The sequence below is a fragment of the Cervus canadensis genome, chromosome 32 (genome assembly GCF_019320065.1).
Source record: "Cervus canadensis isolate Bull #8, Minnesota chromosome 32, ASM1932006v1, whole genome shotgun sequence".
Classification (NCBI taxonomy): domain Eukaryota; kingdom Metazoa; phylum Chordata; class Mammalia; order Artiodactyla; family Cervidae; genus Cervus; species Cervus canadensis.
Genome location: NC_057417.1, coordinates 27,538,800 through 27,555,970, shown reverse-complemented (window position 1 = coordinate 27,555,970; position 17,171 = coordinate 27,538,800). Strand labels below are relative to the sequence as shown.

Below are 17,171 nucleotides of genomic sequence, written 5' to 3'. Positions count from 1 at the left end.
CAATGATCGTTAACTTGGTAGCTCTAACGACAGAAATCGATTCTCTTGTAGTTCTGGAGGCCGGAAGTACAAAATCTACTAAGACAAAATCAGGGTGTTGAGGGGGCTCCTCCTGGTTCCCACAGGCTCTACAAGAGAGTCTGCTCCTTGCCTGTTGGCACTTCTGGTGGCTGACAGCATCTCTTAGCTTGTGGCCACATCTCTCTAATCTCTGCCTCTTCTGTGGGTCAGATCTCCTTCTTGCAAGGGTGCACAAGACCCCATCAGAGGTCTACCCAGATAATCCAGGTCCTCTTCCCACCCGGGAATCCTTGGCTTAATTCTATGTGCCATGTAGGGTAGTATCTACAGGTTTCAGGGATTGGGGCCTGATATCTTTGGCTGTGTGGGGGCTGAGGGTGGGGGTGATGTTCGGCCTACTACTACAGGCAAGGTTTGGGAAAGTTCTTTCACTGAACCCTTACCACCTGTATGTGAAGCAGGTGCCTGTATTCACATTTTAGCAACAAGAAAATGAGCTTTGCCAGCTAAGAGGTCACGATCTATTGGGCAATCTTGATCAACCCCAGCTAAGGGTTCATAATATATTTCTTTAAAATATTTATTTATTTAGGCTGCACTGGGTCTTAGTTGCAGCCCTCAGGATCTTTAGTTGTGGCATGTGGGATTTTGTTCCCTGACTAGGGATCAAACTTGGGCTCCCTGCATTGGGAGCACAGAGTCTTAGCCTCTGGACTACCAGAGGCTAAAAAATATATATTTTTTAAACATGGAATCCTTTTTTTTTTCCCTTAAGCAAAAAAGGCCGTTGTGCATTTAATCAGGTGGCAGATAATCCAAAAGTGATTTCTGTGTCCGGTGGCTCCTGCGGGCTCACCTGGCCCTGATCTCCCTTGGCTGTCCATGTTGGAGGATGAGGAAGTGGTGGCATGCTTCCCTCTTGCCTCGTCCCTTGCTGGGGTTCACCCTTGTGGACATGTGTCAGTAGCAGGGTCCATGGAGCCCGGAATGCCAGCACCGACCAGAGGAGCCTTCCTGTCTTCCCTGGCCAGGGCACAGTGCGGAGAGGCTTGCCAAGAGCAGCTGTAGGGTAGGGTGGGAGAGTCAGTGTGCGGTCCACACTGGGGGTTAGACAGACAGACCTGAGCCCAGAGAGCCCTTTCCTGCAGCTAAGGGCCCCTGGACTGGGCTCCCGAGCTGGGAAATAAAAAAATAACCACTGCAACAAAAGCCCCTGACCCTCCTGTTCTTCTGCTTTTGTATCTTATCTATATCATCCTTTATTTCACAGGGTTCTCATATCCCCCAAGAAGGCAGGCAGAGAAACAGCCCCTATGTCATAGATGGAGAACTCAGCTTTGAAGGGGAAGGGGCTGTCCTACTCAGCCCTGCAGGCCCTGGGGCCAGGAATGGGGATTTCCTAGCACTCCTCCTCAGCCCACTGGTGTGGGTTAGAGGGTCAGAGGGTCATGGACGCATGTGATCACCTATTCAGTAGAAAGGACTTTAGAAGCTGGACACTCCGGGCGGCATGAAAGCTCTTTGGGGCTCAGACTGCACTGTCCTTGGGCTTCCCAGGTGGCGCTAGTGGTAAAGAACCTGCCTGCTAATGCAGGAGGCATGAGAGATGAGGGTTCAATCCCCGAGTTGGGTAGATCCCCTGGAGGTCGTGGCAACCCACTCCAGTAATTTTTGCCAGGAGAATCCCATGCACAGAGGAGCCTGGCGGAGTCGCAAAGAGTCGGACACGACTGAATCGACTTAGCGCCATGCACACTGTCCCTAGTGAGGTTTCTTCTGCCTTCATTTCCTGCCAAGTGTGTGACTTGGGGCAAGTCACCTCCCTTCTCTGGGCCTGTGATTCCTTACCCTGTAAAGCCGTCTTGGCCTTGGTGGGATCAGGTTCCTGGTGACTCGGTTAGGAGGAATCTTTCTTCTTCCTGCTCAACCAAGGATGCCTGTGTTGAAACCAGAGGCGTCGGGCCTCCAGCCTTTTTCTGGAGACCTGTCTCCCCAGAGAGCATTTGCCAGGAGCCCTTTTCCACCCCCAGCCGCATCTCCTTGCAGAGGGGCGTCTGTCTCCCTTTTCTCGTAGGCAGACAAGGTATTGAGTAAGGGAGGGCAGGCTTCATTTAGAAGCCAGTTTCTCGCACTGCAGGCAGGGTTGGAGGGGGACCTCGGAGCCTTCCGGGGATACCTGTACCACCCCAGACTCATCTGGGCGTCCCCCACTCCCAAAGCCCCCCTTCCCGGGGGGGGGGGGATGAGCCGCGGGAGTCTAACCTCTAGGTCTGAATTCTGCCTTTGTCCAGTGAAGCCAAGTTGGGAGGGGCCGAGCGGACCCCCTGCCCCCACTGGAATGTCGGCTCGGTGCGCGGGGTGGGGTGGGGGCAGTCCTCACCCCCCCTCTTTGCAGCCGCCTCCCCTGCTCACTTCCTGAGTCCCCCTAATCCCACCACCCCAACGCGCACACGCGCGCATACACTTCCCGGAGGCCCGGCGGCCTCGCTGCGGGCTCAGCGATCCCGGCCCCGGGCCTGGGGGGAGCGGAGAAGCGCCCTTTTGTTATTCAAATCACACCCTCGCCGCGCGCCCTGGCCGCAGGCTCTCCGGCCCGGGGAATCCATCCCCTCCGATCCCACCCGCCCCGGAGGCCCCGCACCGCCACGGCCACCGTCGCGGAGGCCCGGGCGCCCGCAGCCGAATCCGGGATTCCCCGGCCCCCGGGGCTCCGCCGTGCCGCGCCTCCCCCGCCCCCGGAGCGCGCTGCGGCTCGGCCCCCCGCCCCCGCCCCCTCCCGCCTCCCCTCCCCCTCCCCCTCCCCTTCCTTTCTCCGGACCAGTCTCGGTCCTGCCGCCGCCGCCGCCGCCTTCCCCGGTCCGCGGGGGCCCCGCCGGCCGCCCTCCCCGCAGCATGGCACCATCCGGGCTCAATTAGCCGGGAGCAGCGTTCGGGGCCCGCGGGATCTCCAAGGGCGGGGGGCGCCCCTGCAGCCTCCGTCATGGATGTGAACAAGATGGTAAGTCAAGAGCCGGGGCCACTGCCCTGGAGCCTCGGCGTCCCCGTCCCTCCCCCCTCCTTCCCCCGCTCCCTCCCAGTCGGCTGGATCCATTGAAAGTTTCTGTATTGTTGATCCTGCTGTTGGCCCCAACTCCAGGCGTGCCGGAGGAGGGAGCGGGGCCAGGACTGTGGAGGCGGCTGGCGGACACGGCTGGGCTCCCCGGTTTCCCGCCGCGCTGCCGCCAGGGCTGCCCCGGAGAGCTCGCTTAAGACTCCAGGGAGAGACAGCCGTGGAGCTCGCCTCCCACACGGGGGAACCAGCCTGGTGGCGGGAGGGCAGGGCTGCGGGAAGGGGGCTCGTCCGAGCTCCTCCAGAGCCCCCCCGTCTCACACGCCGATTTGAGATTCATGGGGAGATTTTTGGACTGAGCCAGTGGGCAGGGGGGCACAGGTAGGTGGCCTGGGAGGGCAGAAGCCAGGGTTTTAACGATCCTAGAGGGTGATGGGGCAGGGGTGGAATCCTTGGCTTAGAATCCATGGAGGGGTGTTCTAGACTGGAGGCTTGCTTGTAGACCCCCCAACTGCCTTGGCCTGGGAGGCAGCAGACAATCCCCTGCCTCTTAAGCATGTGATTCCCTGGTGAAACTGATTCATCTCCCAGGGCTTCCCGCCCCCCTACTCCTCCAGGGGCACCAAAGGAGCTGAATACCTTGCTCCTTGATTGATTGCAGAACATACCTGGGGCTGGGGGGCAGGGGCAGCTGGATGTGATTTGGGGAACTCTGAAGGGAGGAGTTCTCTGGGAGCCTTGGAGAGCTGGGACAGGTTTGCCTAGGGGTCCTTATTGGCTCCTACTCTGAACCTCAAGGGTTCTTCAGATCACTGACCCTGGCTTTAGACCCACACCCCTGCCTCATAGCCTTTGAGGGCTGGTGTGTCAGGCTGGAGAGGTATCCCCTGATATCCTGTGCTTCGTGGGGGCCCCAGGGCTTCAGGGAAGGACGTAGGTTGGAGTGTGTCTGGGGAGACGGGGTTCTGGATCTGCTGATACCTTAGCGAAGAGAAGGTACTATAATTTCAGTTCATCTTGTATAGAATTAGGCTAGCTATTTTTCCAGAGTGCTCTTTTAAAGTAACCATCACTTTGGAGAAGGCAGCTGAGTTCTTGGCCCTGCCAGGCCTTTGGCATTCAGTCTTAGGTAGGGCACTGTGGGTGAGGAGGAGATGATGGGTGAGAGTCATTCCTTCCCATGGCAGGAGACCGCGTTCAAACTGAGTGCTACCCCTGGGGCTGGGGCCCCGGGTGAAGGGCCTCACTGGCTCCCATCTTCATCTAAGGACACATAACTGCCCATGGTGGGACAATGCCAAGAGGCTGGACCACCATTCCCTATGTGGGTACCATAAAAGCTTGTTTTCTTTGGCTAACTATTAGATATACCCTTCCGAAAGTCTTCTGTGCACCTTAAGGGGTGGGAAGGCAGAAGGCCTTTTCCTTGGGGTGTCTTAGCCAGACCAGAGTCACCTGTCTGGGCTGTGGGGACGTGGGGGTAGTGAGAAGGACAGGGAACCTAGAATTCTAGACCAATGGCTGCCAAACCAGATCACCTCTGAGCTTCCTTCTGTCCCCGAGCTTAGATTCTTTCCAAAGCCTGTTCTGTGAAGACCACCTCGCAGGGTTTAAGGACCTCTGTCTCTGGAGCTCTGGTCCACTTTAGACACTACCACCTCCCTCCATCCATCCCCTCTTCATTTTCTTTATTTTTAAAGATAATTTGATTTTTTAGTCTATTTTTAGCTGTGCCGAGTCTTCAATGCTGCACTGTCTTTTCTCTGGTTGTGGTGAGTAGGGGCTGCTCTCTAGTTGCAGTGTGCAGGCTTCTCATTGCAGTGGCTTCTCTCGTTGCGGAGCACAGGCTCTAGGGCACTTGGGCTTCAGTAACTGTGGCTTGCGGGCTCAGTAGATGCGGCTCCTGGGCTCTAGAGCACAGGCTCAATAGTTGTGACACACAGGCTTGGTTGCTCCGAGGCAGGTGGGATCTTCCTGGATGACAGATGGAACCTCTTTCTTCTGCATTGTCAGGTGGATTCTTTACCACTGAGCCACCAGGGAAGCCCCCATCCACCCCCTTTTGAATGCAACAGCCTTTATTTAATTCCTGTCTTTCTATAGCAAGGACCATGTGAAGGAGACAGAAACATAATGTATGGCCTCCCTGCTCCTCTGACCCTTAGCATCTAGGTGAGGGGTCAGAGAGATGCAAGCCAGCCTAATGGCTATCAGTGCAGATCCGGATCAGAAGTTCTCAGCTCTGAGGGCTGTGGGCTCTGAGAACGGAGGGGCTACAGAGTCTGGAAGAAAGACCCTGGGCTGGGTCTTCACGGCTGAATGGTTTCAGCTCTGCTGAGAGTAGTGAGGGGTGTTCCTTACCAGTGGGCAGAGTTGCAGGAAGAAAAATGGGCAGAACCCATTGGATGAGGCTGAGGACAGAGTTCTGAGATGAGAGAATGTTGAGATCGCTGGTAAGGTCCAAGCAGAAAAGCGTTGAATGCCAGCCAAGGCATTCCAACCTTGGCCTGTCGGCAGTGGGTAACCTCTGGAGAATTTTGGGCACAGGAGAGGCACATATATTGCCTCTTTGCTCTTTTAGTTTGGGGTCCAAACAAAAGTAATACTAGATTCTCATGAATCATTGAGCAGCCAAGCTCCCAGCCCAGAAACAATTGTTCTCGGCTCTTTGTAAAGAGCACAGACCCTGGACTGGGGAGCAAGAAGAACCTTACCCACCCCAGGGAGTTGGCATCGCTTCCCATTCCTGCTGAAGGCCAGAGTTGCTATCTGTTCTGACTGTGAAAACTCTGGTTTAAAGTTCTCATTCTGGGGGTCCTTAGTTCCAGGGTAGACCTCAAACCCAACGTTGCAGCCACATCCTTGAATGAGCTTTGGGGTTTCACTTGCTTATCACTGAACGAGAAAAAGCAGATTATAGTTTATCCCTTTTGAGCGTGTTTCTTAACCTTTTAGCCTCGTGTGTAAAATGATCCTTGAGCATCCTCATCAAAGTTGGAAATAATTCTTTAAGGCATACTTTACTTTAGCATAGTAAATCCTCCACGTGTAGTGGCTGTTATGACAATGAAAGTGTTAGTCACTCAGTCGTGTCGGACTCTTTGTGACCCCATGGACTGTAGTCCATCAGGCTTATCTGTTCATGGGACTCTCCAGGCAGGAATACTGGAGGGGGTTGCCATTTCCTTCTCCAGGGGATCTTCCCAACCGAGGGATCGAACCCAGATCTCCTGCATTCCAGGAGAAGAATCTGCCAGATTCTTTACTGTTTGAGCTACCCGGGGAAGCCCAATGAAAGTCCCCAAAGTCTCATCTCAGATGACTCTGATTCCCTCCTCCCCCATCACAGCCTTTATTTTCTTGATTGGCCTAAAAAGCTGAACTCAGGCCGTATTTCAGTTGACTTGCTTTGGGGAACCTCTTCTCCCAGGTCTGGTTATCTTTCTGAATGACGGTAAAAATGATTGGGGACAGTGGATTCACCAGCTGCCGTGACCTGATGAATTTTTGATGACATCAGATATCTGGCCAAGGGAAAACTGGTTTAACCCGGCAGTTTAACCCAGAGTCAATAATGAGTTCTGTGCCTTCACTGAACACAGAGCAGGAATGCATGGTGCTGTAATTGGGGGAGCAGAGGCAACCCTTGTCAATTCTTTTTTTTTTAATATTTACTTATTTTTAATTGACTGATGATTGGTTTATAATACTGGTTTCATTTCTGTCATACATAACATGAGTTAACCATAGGTGTATATATGTCCCTTCCCTCTTGAATTTCCCTCCCACCCTGCCCATTCCCACCCCTCTAGGTTATGACAGAGCCCCAGTTTGAGTTCCCTGAGTCATATAGCAAATTCCCATTGGCTGTTTACATATGTTAGTGTATATGCATCCATGCTGCTCTCTCCATTCATCACATCCTCCCCCTCTTCTCCGCTGTCCTTGTCCATAAGTCTGTTCCCTAAGTTTATGTCTCCATTGCTGCTCTTCGAACAGATTCGTCAGTACCATCCTTCTAGATTCCACATACACACATTAATACATGGTTTTGTTTTTCTCTTTCTGACTTACTTCACTCTGTATAATAGGCTCTAGGTTCATCTACCTCATTAGAAGAACTGACTCAAATGCATTCCTTTTTGTGGCTGAGTAACATCAATTCTTTTTCTTAAAAAAAGTTTTATGTATTTATTTAGCCATGTCAGATCTTAGTTGCAGCATGCAAGACCTTTGTTATGTCCTGTAGGCTCAGCAGTTGTGGCAGGCGAGCTTAATTGCTCCGTGGCATGTGGCATCTTAGTTCCCCTGTATGGCAAGGCCCATTCTTAACCACTGGACCGCCAGGGAAGTCCCGAGTTCCTAACAAAAGGTGGTATAGTTTATATAACAATTTATATTTGCATTATAGTGCTCTACAGTTTACAGAGCATTTCCACCCATGTTCCTGCTCACCACAACTCCAGGAGAAATGCAGGGCATAAAGAATTAGCCACATTTTACAGATGAAAAAACTGACGTTCAGAAAAGGGAAATCTTGGAACCAGATCTGGGACCCCCAGTTCTCCACATCACCAAAATGGTGACAAAGTCAGTAAAGGGTAAGGAAAAAGATTTAGGGACCAGATTCTAGAACTGACAGAAGCTCATCTAAAATGATGAGCTGGAGGTGGTGGCTTTTGGCCTCTGGTCTCCCAGGGGAGAAGATCCCGGAAGAAGGGATTAGCGCCTATGTGTCTGTGTACCTATATATATATATATATCCTGGAGAAGGAAATGGCAACCCACTCTTGCCTGGAGAATCCCATGGACAGAGTAGCTTGGTGGGCTTAGTCCATAGTGTCGCAAAGAGTCGGACCCAACTGAAGTGACTTAGCATGCATATATAAATCATTTTATTCATTTATTTTTGTTTTGGGCAACCCTGGGTCTTCATTGTTCAGGCTTTTCTCTAGTTGTGGCCACAGGGGTTACTCTCTAGTTGCGGTGCACGAGCTTCTCGTTGCGGTGGCTTCTCGTTGCAGAGCATAGACTCTAGGGCACACGGGCTTCAGTATTTGTGGCTCTTGGGCTCTGGAGCAAGGCTCAATAGTTGTGGCCCATGGTCTTAGTTGCACCAGGGCACATGGGATTTTCCCACATCAGGGATCAAACCCATGTCTCCTGCATTGGCAGATTCTTTACCTCTGAGCCACCAGGGAAGCCTGTATCGCTGTTTCTAAATCTTGGGGTGTCTTTACGCATCTCAGCTGCCTGCTTCAGGTGTCAGATTTCTGATCCATGGGATCCTCCAACTTAGGGGCTTCCCAGGTGGCTCAGCGGTAAATATTCACCTGCAGTGCAGAAGACATGGGTTAGATCCCTGGGTTGGGAAGCTCTCCCAGAGAAGGAAGTGGCAACCCACTCCAGTATTCTTGCCTGGGAAATCACATGGACAGAGGAGCCTGGTGGGCTACAGTTCATGGAGTCACAAAGAGTCGGACAGAACTTAGCAACTAAACAACAGCAACAACACTCCATCTTACACGACAGAAAGATGGGAAGAGGTCAGGGAAAAAGTGGGGAAAAACATCTAGGTGTCCTGAGTGAACAGTGTTGATGGCAGGGCAGGAAGTAGCTTCAGGCCAACCTGCTGTCTGCTGAGATTCGTGCAGACTTGCTGGATGCAGGAGAGGCGTGGAGGAGAGCTGAGCCAGAGAGATCCCAGTGTAAAAAGGTGCCCAGGACTCCACCCACAGCTCACATCAGCTAATAGCTGCGTGGAAAGGAAAGCTTAGTGTCCGAGCTGAATAATCAGTCAAAGCTGGACATGGGTGACTGGCTCGGTGAAACCAGAGCAGCGTGTTCAGTTCTGGGTCACAAAATATCAGTTTAGTGGCTTGCAGCCAAGCTTTTGAAAGAGTGAAACAGACCAGAAAACATCCAAGTGTCTTCCATGTAAGAAGGTTCATGAAATTGGTTGGGGTGTACACACACACACACACGCATGGACCTGCCTTGTAAGATGTGCTTTTTATCGTGGTTAGTGTCAGAGAAGGTTTGAGGCATCTGACCTAGAGACTGTCCAGAGAGCAGTGAGGAGGATGTCAGTAAAATGAGTAGTCCAGCCAGTGGTAGAGAAGGCTGATGGACAACTGAGGGCTGTTGGGAGGAAGGGGCAGTTTACCTACTCCGGGGGGCTCTAGGAGGCGGGGTTTTGGCTGGCCAGGACTGCCTCACAGGAGAGCATCCATCCTGTGGCAGAATCCACTTCCAGATGAGAAACGGCACCTTGTGGCCCTTGGAGGAGGGACCCTGGAGGAGCACGGCCCCCAAGTCCTTGCCAGCCTGGAGACTCTGGTTCAGGCTTTGGAAACAGTCCTCGGAGACCTGTGATTCCACACCTAAGGTGTGACAGGCCCCCAGTGAAAGGCAAACTCCTTTTCACACTGGGGAGCAGTTTCGGAGGAGTGAGCTTTAGGTACACCAAGCACGGTTTCTCAAACTGAGCTGAGCATCACGGACCAGCCACTTTCTCAGGATAGCCCGTGGAATAAGGTCAGGGGTCAGAGCTGACATTGGCTTCAGCCAAGTGACAGCGGGGAAGGAAATCTGTTATTTGCCTCTTTTAAAAATGCTTAGGGGGAAAAAAGAGTTTTTGATTTACCATCTGATGAGTGTGTATGCGAAGTCGCTTCCATCGTGTCTGACTCTTTGATACCCCACGGACTGTAGTCCGCCAGGCTCCTCTGTCCATGGGATTCTCCAGGCAAGGATACTGGAGTGGGTTGCCAGGCCCTCCTCCAGGAGATCTTCCTGACCCAGGGATCGAACCTGCGTCTCTTGTCTCCTGCACTGGGAGGCAGGTTCTTTAGCACTAGCGCCACCTGGGAAGCCCTTTCCATCTGACTGCTGTCTCTTACTGTCACCCAACACAAAGATTGTATCCTGCTCAGATGAGGTTCCTGTTCAGTGCAGACACATGTAGGATTCTCACTTTGTGTGCAGGCCCCTGGGGGTGGGTGTTAATATGCCTGGGACCCAGAGCTGAGGATGGCCGAGGTGTCTGTTGAAAGATTTGGAATCAAGGAGGGGAGGCAGATTTCCGTGAAATGCTTTGAGTTGGAGGACACCTGGACATTTGTAGTTGGTAGAACACTCTGGGGTTTCCCTGGTGGCTCAGTGGGTAAAGAATCCACCTGCAATGCGGGAGACCTGGGTTGATCCCTGGGTTGGGAAGATCCCCTGGAGAAGGGAGAGAATACCCACTCCACTATTCTGGCCTGGAGAATTCCATGGACTGTATAGTCCTTGGGGTTGCCAAGAGTCGGACACGACTGAGTGAATTTTTCATCATTGCATCATTATCAGAACACTCTTACCTGGATTATTTTCTCCCTTGAAATAGCCTTGAGGTGATTTCCTGGTGGTTCAATGGCTAAGACTCCATGCTCCCAATGTGGAGGGCCTGGGTTTGATCCCTGGTCAGGGAACTAGATCCCACAGGCCGCAACTAAGACTTTGCATAGCCAAATAAATAAATAAATATGTATACCTGTGGCCAATTCATGTTGATGTGTGACAAAAAAAAAAAATCACAATATTATGTAATTATCCTCTAGTTTTAAAAAATCAAATCAAATAATTAAAAATTAAAATTAAAAAAAAATTAGCCTTGAGAAAGAAACAGGATTTAGTGTCCTCAGCAGGCTCTAAAGTCACTCTGCCGATCAGGGACTAAATTCAGATGCACCTACAGGATTTTTTTTTTTTTTTTAATATTTATTTATTTGGCTGTGATGGGTCTTAGTTGTGGCACACAGGCTTAGTTGCTCTGCAACATGTAGAATCTTAGTTGGGATCTTAGTTCCCTGTCCAGCAATCAAACTCATGTCCCCACATTACAAGGCGGATCCTTAATCACAGGATCACCAGGGACGTCCCCACATGCAGGTTTTAAGACAGCCCAGCTCACAGATGACCAGCCCTCCCTGCTGACCATTCCCAGCCCCAACCCCCTCCCCGCCCCCGACCCATACACAGCTGGGTGATTTTCTTGAAGAGCTCTTTCCATTCCATCTGTGTCTCCTTTCTTACCCAAGAGGTCCCAATCCAAAGCCAGACGGGCACATGGTCTGGCAGCTGCCCCTGGACCACAGAAGCCAGACAAAATTCATATTTCCTGGATCCCCAGAGAAATTAAGCCATTTAAGAAGAAGGAAAAAAAAAAAACCAAAACAAAACCCCTGTCTCCTCTAGATTCCCTAGTTTCTAGTGAGTCTTTAATCTGCAGATGATTGCTGTGAGCAGGTAAGATGGTGATTACAGCGGGGGAGGCCTGTTTGTAAGTGGGAGTGGGAGCCAGCCCCGCCCCTGCACGCAGAGGTGACTTTGGTGTCCTGAGACCACTGTAGACGCTGACCCAGGGCTTTGGAGTCACAAAGGCCGGAGGCTGAATCCTGATGCCACTCGAGTACCATGGACAGGTTAGTTGACTTTGCTGTATATCAGCTAACTTTGGAAGATCAATCGGTGTGTGCCGACTCTTGAGGGGTTAAGATGATATGTTTACAATTCTTGGCACCTGAGAAGTGTGCGTGTGGTTGCTCAGTTGTGTTGACTCTTTTCGACCCTGTGGACTCTGGCCTGCCAGACCTCTAAGTCCATGGGATTATCGAGGCAAGAATGTTGGAGTGGGTTGCCATGCCCTCCTCCAGGGGATCCTCCCGACCCAGGGATCAAACTCGCGTCTCTTGAGTCTCCGGCATTGGCAGGATTGTTTTTTTTTTTTTTTTTGGAAGGAGGATTCTTTACCACTGTGCCACCAGTCCATAATTATTAATATTGTTGCTCATTCATTCAGGCAATAAATATAATCTTGAAACTTTAGGTGAAGGCATAGAATAGTCTTTCTTTCAAGATGACCTCTGGTGAGTGAGCTCAGTCTAGTGGGGCAATAAGTAATTACAGTACTTGCGATAAAATGCATAGGGTCCAGTTGTGGGATGTGCTAGCATGGGAGAGGGTGGTACTCTGCCTGGCACTAGAGGAGGGGGGCTCACTGAGAAAACTGGGCGAGGGGAAGGACCTTGCCCAGAGGGTTAGGAAGGTAAGGGCATTCTAAGCAGAGAAAGCCACGCATGCAAAAGCACAATGTTGGGACTTCCCTGGCAGTCCAGTAGTTAAGACTTTGCCTTCCAATGCAGGGGGTGCAAATTGGATCCCTGATCAGGGAGTTAAGGTCCCACATGCCTTTCGACCCCCCCCCCCCCAAAAAAAAAGCATTAACCTAAGACCCAGTGCAGCCAAAGAAAACAAAAACCCCAGCAAGGTCACAAGAGCGTGGGATTGGTTCAGGAACCACCTGCTCTTTTGTGCCAGACTAGGGACAATCCCCGTTTCTGTGGGGCTAGCGAAGTTCCCAGGACACGGGGTCCAAAGCCTCATACCTTGATGCTCTCTGAAAGAGTTGGTGTTTAAGCTCTGCTTTGAGTCCAGGGAGCGGCAATGTCATTGATGAAAAGACTTGACGCCCAGTAGATGCTGACTGAATGGGTGATTCAGTGAGAAGAGGAGAAGACATTCCAGTTGGGAGCGTGGTACTGCGAGCCGGCAAAAGGATGTTGAGTGGAGCTCTTAGGAGCAGGGCCAGAGGAATGGGGGAAGAGAGATAACTGCGGGCAGGGCGTGAGGGTCCAAGTTAAAAATAATCCACAGGTGTCTCCTAAGTGAGGCGGCCTCCACTGAACAGTCAGACTGGAATGTGCTCTACTGGCCAACAGGCTCACACCCCTTGTGGCCCCAGTGCCTGGAGATGGTCCTTTCTAGTGCCAAGATAAGCGTGGGACCTGCATACCATGGGGTAGGCGGAAGTTGTTTTGAAATGAACATTTCATTAACTTTCTATCGTGACCTCTCTTTGGAGCACTGGTTCCGCCTCATTTTCTCAGACCTGAAATAGCTTTTCTTTTGCTGGATTTCTCCCAAGCTGGGTTCTCTGGAAAATAGTCTTACCAAATCAGTGCCTGCTTGACCCCGCCAGCTCAAAGATCTGTGTCAGCAGTTTTAGGGCCGGACGGCGATTTTCCCGGTGCCGTCACCCAGGGTCCTGGCTGTCATCCCTTTTGTCCTGTCCATATGTCAGCATTGTCCCCTGAGTCAGCAGACTCTGGTTCTGTCTCGTACAACTTTCTGCCCATGCTCTGACTTCTCAGCTCTCGAGGGGAAGTGGCCATGAGTGCCCTGGCCTCGGGTGCGGTAGTTGAGGAGGAAGGCTAGGCTCCTGAACTTTGGGTACATTTTATTTTTTAAAATTATTTATTTATTTATGGCTGTGCTGGCTCTTCGTTGCTGCTCAGGCTTTCTCTCACTGCAGTGCAAAGATTTCTTTTTGCAGTGGCTTCTCTTGCTGCGGAACACAGGCTCCAGGGCGCTGGGGCTTCAGTAGTTGTGGCTCCCGGGCTGAGAGCACAGGCTCAGTAGTTGTGCACGAACTTAGTTGCTCCAAGGCATACGGGATCTTCCCGGATCAGAGATCGAACCCATGTCTCCTGCATTGGCAGGTGGATTCTTTACCACTGAGCCTCCAGGGAAGCCCACATTTTATTTTTATTATTATTATTTTGGGCTGCGCTGGGTCTCCCTGCGCTGTGCAGGCTTCTCTGTTTGCAGCGCTTGGGCTTAGTTGCCCCGAGGCATGTGGGATCTTAGGTCCCCCACCAGGGATGGAATGCCAGTCCCCTGCATTGGAAGGCAGATTCTCAACTACTGGACCATCAGGGAAGACCCCACTTTTGGTGCATTTTAATCTCACGTAGCTGTAGTGAGGAAACAGGTCATGCACAAGAAAACATTTAACATTGTGCCGGTTTTCAGAAAATATGAAGAAGTGTAAGAAAAAAAGCAAAGATCAGGCATATTCCCACCATCCAAAACCACTGCTAACAATTTGGTATAGATCCTTACAGACTTTCTTATCTGTGGGCACGTAGGTATACACACCAACACACATGCACGTGTGCAAGGTTGAACCAGCTGAAAGGACAGTTTTTAGAAGTAAAAACTGGCCAAATGTTCATTTGATTTGACCAAATGTAATCATATCCATGGGCTTCTCTAGTGGCTCAGAAAGTAAATCCGCCTGCCGTGCTGGAGACCTGGGTTCGATCTCTGGGTTGGGAAGATCCCCTGGAGGAGGACATGGCAACCCACTCCAGTACTCTTGCCTGGAGAATCCCCATGGACAGAGGAGCCTGCGGGGCTGCAGTCCATGGGGTCCCAAAGAGTTGGACACAAGTAAGCGACTAAGCACAGCATAGCACAAGCACATCCATACAGACAGATACACACACACATTAAACAAAATGGGGCCATGCCGTGATGCAGTTTTGTAAACTTGTAGTTTAGCTTTCTCTGTGTCTTAGATCTAGAAACACACCAAGCGTGGTCAAGGTCATGGGTCCTGGGGTTCAGACTCTGTATCCACCGCTTGCTCACCTGGACAGGTGACGGGCTCCTTGAGCCCGGGTTTTCCCCCGTGTGTAGGGGAATGTGAAGGGTTGTCCTAAGGGCAGAGGAGTTAGTGTGTCTGTACGTGGTTTAGACCAGTGTCTGGTACAGGGCAAGCACTTAGCAACCGTCAGCGATTCATATTTCCAGATGAGTAGAGCCATGTATCACTTCATCGTAATCATTCCCGCACTAATAGACATTTAGCTGTATCCATTCTCCACAGTTGAGGTGAGATCCTTGTATACACATTGAAGTGTGTCTGTCTAGTCACTGCTTTTACGCTTTAATAACTCGGGCTTTAAGATTGGGGCTTTTAAGGGACTTCCCTGGTGGCTCAGTGGTAAAGAATCCACCTGCCAGTGCAGGAGACGAGGGTTCGACCCCTGATCCGGGAAGATCCCACGTGCTGTAGAGCAGCTAATCCCGTGCCCCACAGCTACTGAACCTGGGCTCTAGTGCTCAGGAGTTGCAGCTACGGAAGCTCACGCACCCCACAGCCCACGCTCTGCGACAGGAGAAACCATTGATGTGTTTCGGGTGGGGTGGTCCTTACAGGGAAAGTTGCTCGGACGGTTCTCTCTTCTGTTGCCCTGTAACTCTGTAAACTGGACTCTCTGGTCCCAGCCTCCTCTTGGCTTTTTCACACTCTGGCAATACTGCCGTTGGGCACTGACCTCCGCTTTTGTGACCAGCACTGGCTTCTCCCCTGAATGCCCCTTGTCTGGGCTGGCTCTCTGGGTCCAGGGAAGGGCTTCCCTGTCTGACTTGTCCAGCCTGGTAGGATGCTTACCCCGAGGCCTCCCTACATCCTGCACCCACCAGCCCCTCTTCCCACTGGCTGTGTATGCAATACCACCCATCTTTCTCCCCACCTAGATCACTCTCTTTGAAGCCAGGACTTCTTTCTTACTCCTCTGTGAGTTAACTGAGTACAGCAGTTGCAGAGGTGCTCAGTATTTGTTTGATGAGTGAATTTATTGAGTGAATACAGTCATGACTGACCAGTTAATGGCAGAACTTAAATAAACAGAGATGGTTTGGGGAAGGGGGGTTAATCTAGCTTATAAGAGTAGCTTGAAGCAGAGGCTTGAGGTGCTGCTGTGAGTCCCTGGATGTGTCTAGCATGGTTGGAGATGTGCTTTATTTTTTTATTTATTTTTTTGACTATGCCATGCGGCAGGGATCAAACCCGTGCCCCCTGCAGTGGAGTGCAGAGTTTTAACAACTGGACCACCAGGGAAGCCCGGGAGCTGTGCTTTATTATTATTGCTTTTTAAATATTTATTCATTTGGCTATGCAGGGTGTTGTGGCATGTGGGATCTAGTTCCTGGACCAGGGATCAAACCCGGGCCCCCTGCACTGGGAGTCCTAACCACTGGACCACCAGGGAAGTCCGCAGGAGCTGTGCTTTAGAACAAGAGCTGGTAGCCCAGAAACCAGGAGGGCGTCAGGCCTGGGTGCCCGGTGGGGGTTCACCCTGCCTGGGCCCTTTGGGCATCTCCCTCTACGCCCTGCACTTCTGAACCGTGTGGCTTTTCCCCAGAGGAAGGGCTCTCCTTCACCCCTCGAGAAACAAGAAGTGAGCTTTTCTGGCTTCTCTGCTTTCCCAGGAACTCACATCACAGCCCCAGAGCTGATGACGAAATCCGCCTCCAAAATTAGCATCCACCCCTCTCTCCACTTTAGAAGACCGTTTAGCAAATCCACCCCAGCTCGTTGTTACTGCCTGGGTCCGGCCCTGGAAATATCCATCAGGGTTTCCGCCTGCCAGCTGGACAGTCCAAGGCCTCCCGAGGGTAACTGGATCCTGCCTGCTCATGTCCACTGTCTTCTGTTTGGCTCTGACCTGAGTTCAGTGATGCCTGTGCTTCAGTTGTATGTTAATAGGGACGTTCCTGGAACCTCGAGCTTGACATTGACCCGTGTGTTCTCTCAGTGGAAATGAGTCAGAAGGTTCTCTCCCCAGGCCTGGAGCCCTGTAGCTGGGATGGATGGGCCTGTGATGGGACTCCAGATGTTTCGTCCTTATATTTCCTCTGCTTTCTCCAGACTCCCATCCCCGCCTCCTCCCCTCAAACAGACACATCCACTGCCAGCTTCCTGGTGCCCATCTTCCCAAAGCAGGTCAACGCCCCCCTCCCCTCTTTCTTGCAAGGCCTCAGTGAAGAAGGATCACCAGACTGACCAAGTATATCTGAATATTGATTCCGTTAGGATCTAGCAAGAACTCATCAGTAAAGAATGTGCCTGCCAAGCAGGAGATTAGGGTTTGATCCTTGGGTTGGGAATATCCCTTGCAGAAGGAAATGGCAACCCACTCCAGTACTCTTGCCTGGGAAATCCCATGGACAGAGGGAGCCTGGTGGGCTGCAGTCCATGGGGTCGCAAAGAGTCTGACATAACTGAGCGACTTAAGGATGAGCGAGAACCTTTCTCTGATTCCAGGCTTGCACATCCCCTGGCTCATTTACAGCTCCTTCTGGATATCCAACAAACATCCTTTATTTAACATGTCCAAAAAGAAGCACCGATCTGCCCTGCCCCAAACCTGTGCTCCCATGATTCTCTGCATCTTGTTAATGGCAGCTCAGACCCTCTCATTATTCTGGC

At 51.6% G+C, this 17,171-nt stretch overlaps 1 protein-coding gene and 1 long non-coding RNA gene across 4 annotated transcripts in view; one reads left to right on the top strand and one right to left on the bottom strand.

Annotated features, from left to right (window-relative positions):
• HIP1 (huntingtin interacting protein 1) overlaps nucleotides 1-17,171 on the top strand; it is a 135,313-nt gene that overhangs the window by 50,145 nt on the left and 67,997 nt on the right. The window contains exon 1 of one of the 3 annotated variants that reach the window (XM_043454758.1): nucleotides 2,823-3,019. The exons of the other annotated variants lie outside the window; for them this stretch is intronic. Coding sequence (XP_043310693.1) covers nucleotides 3,002-3,019 — 18 coding nt within the window. The 5' untranslated portion in view covers nucleotides 2,823-3,001. Of the gene's footprint in view, nucleotides 1-2,822; nucleotides 3,020-17,171 lie in introns of those variants that run through there. 3 annotated transcript variants of the gene reach the window in all.
• Nucleotides 707-2,944, bottom strand: LOC122432723. The gene is made up of 3 exons (XR_006266946.1): nucleotides 2,840-2,944; nucleotides 1,870-1,940; nucleotides 707-1,083 (listed from the first exon to the last, which is right to left on the bottom strand). It is a non-coding gene; the product is annotated as an uncharacterized LOC122432723 (long non-coding RNA).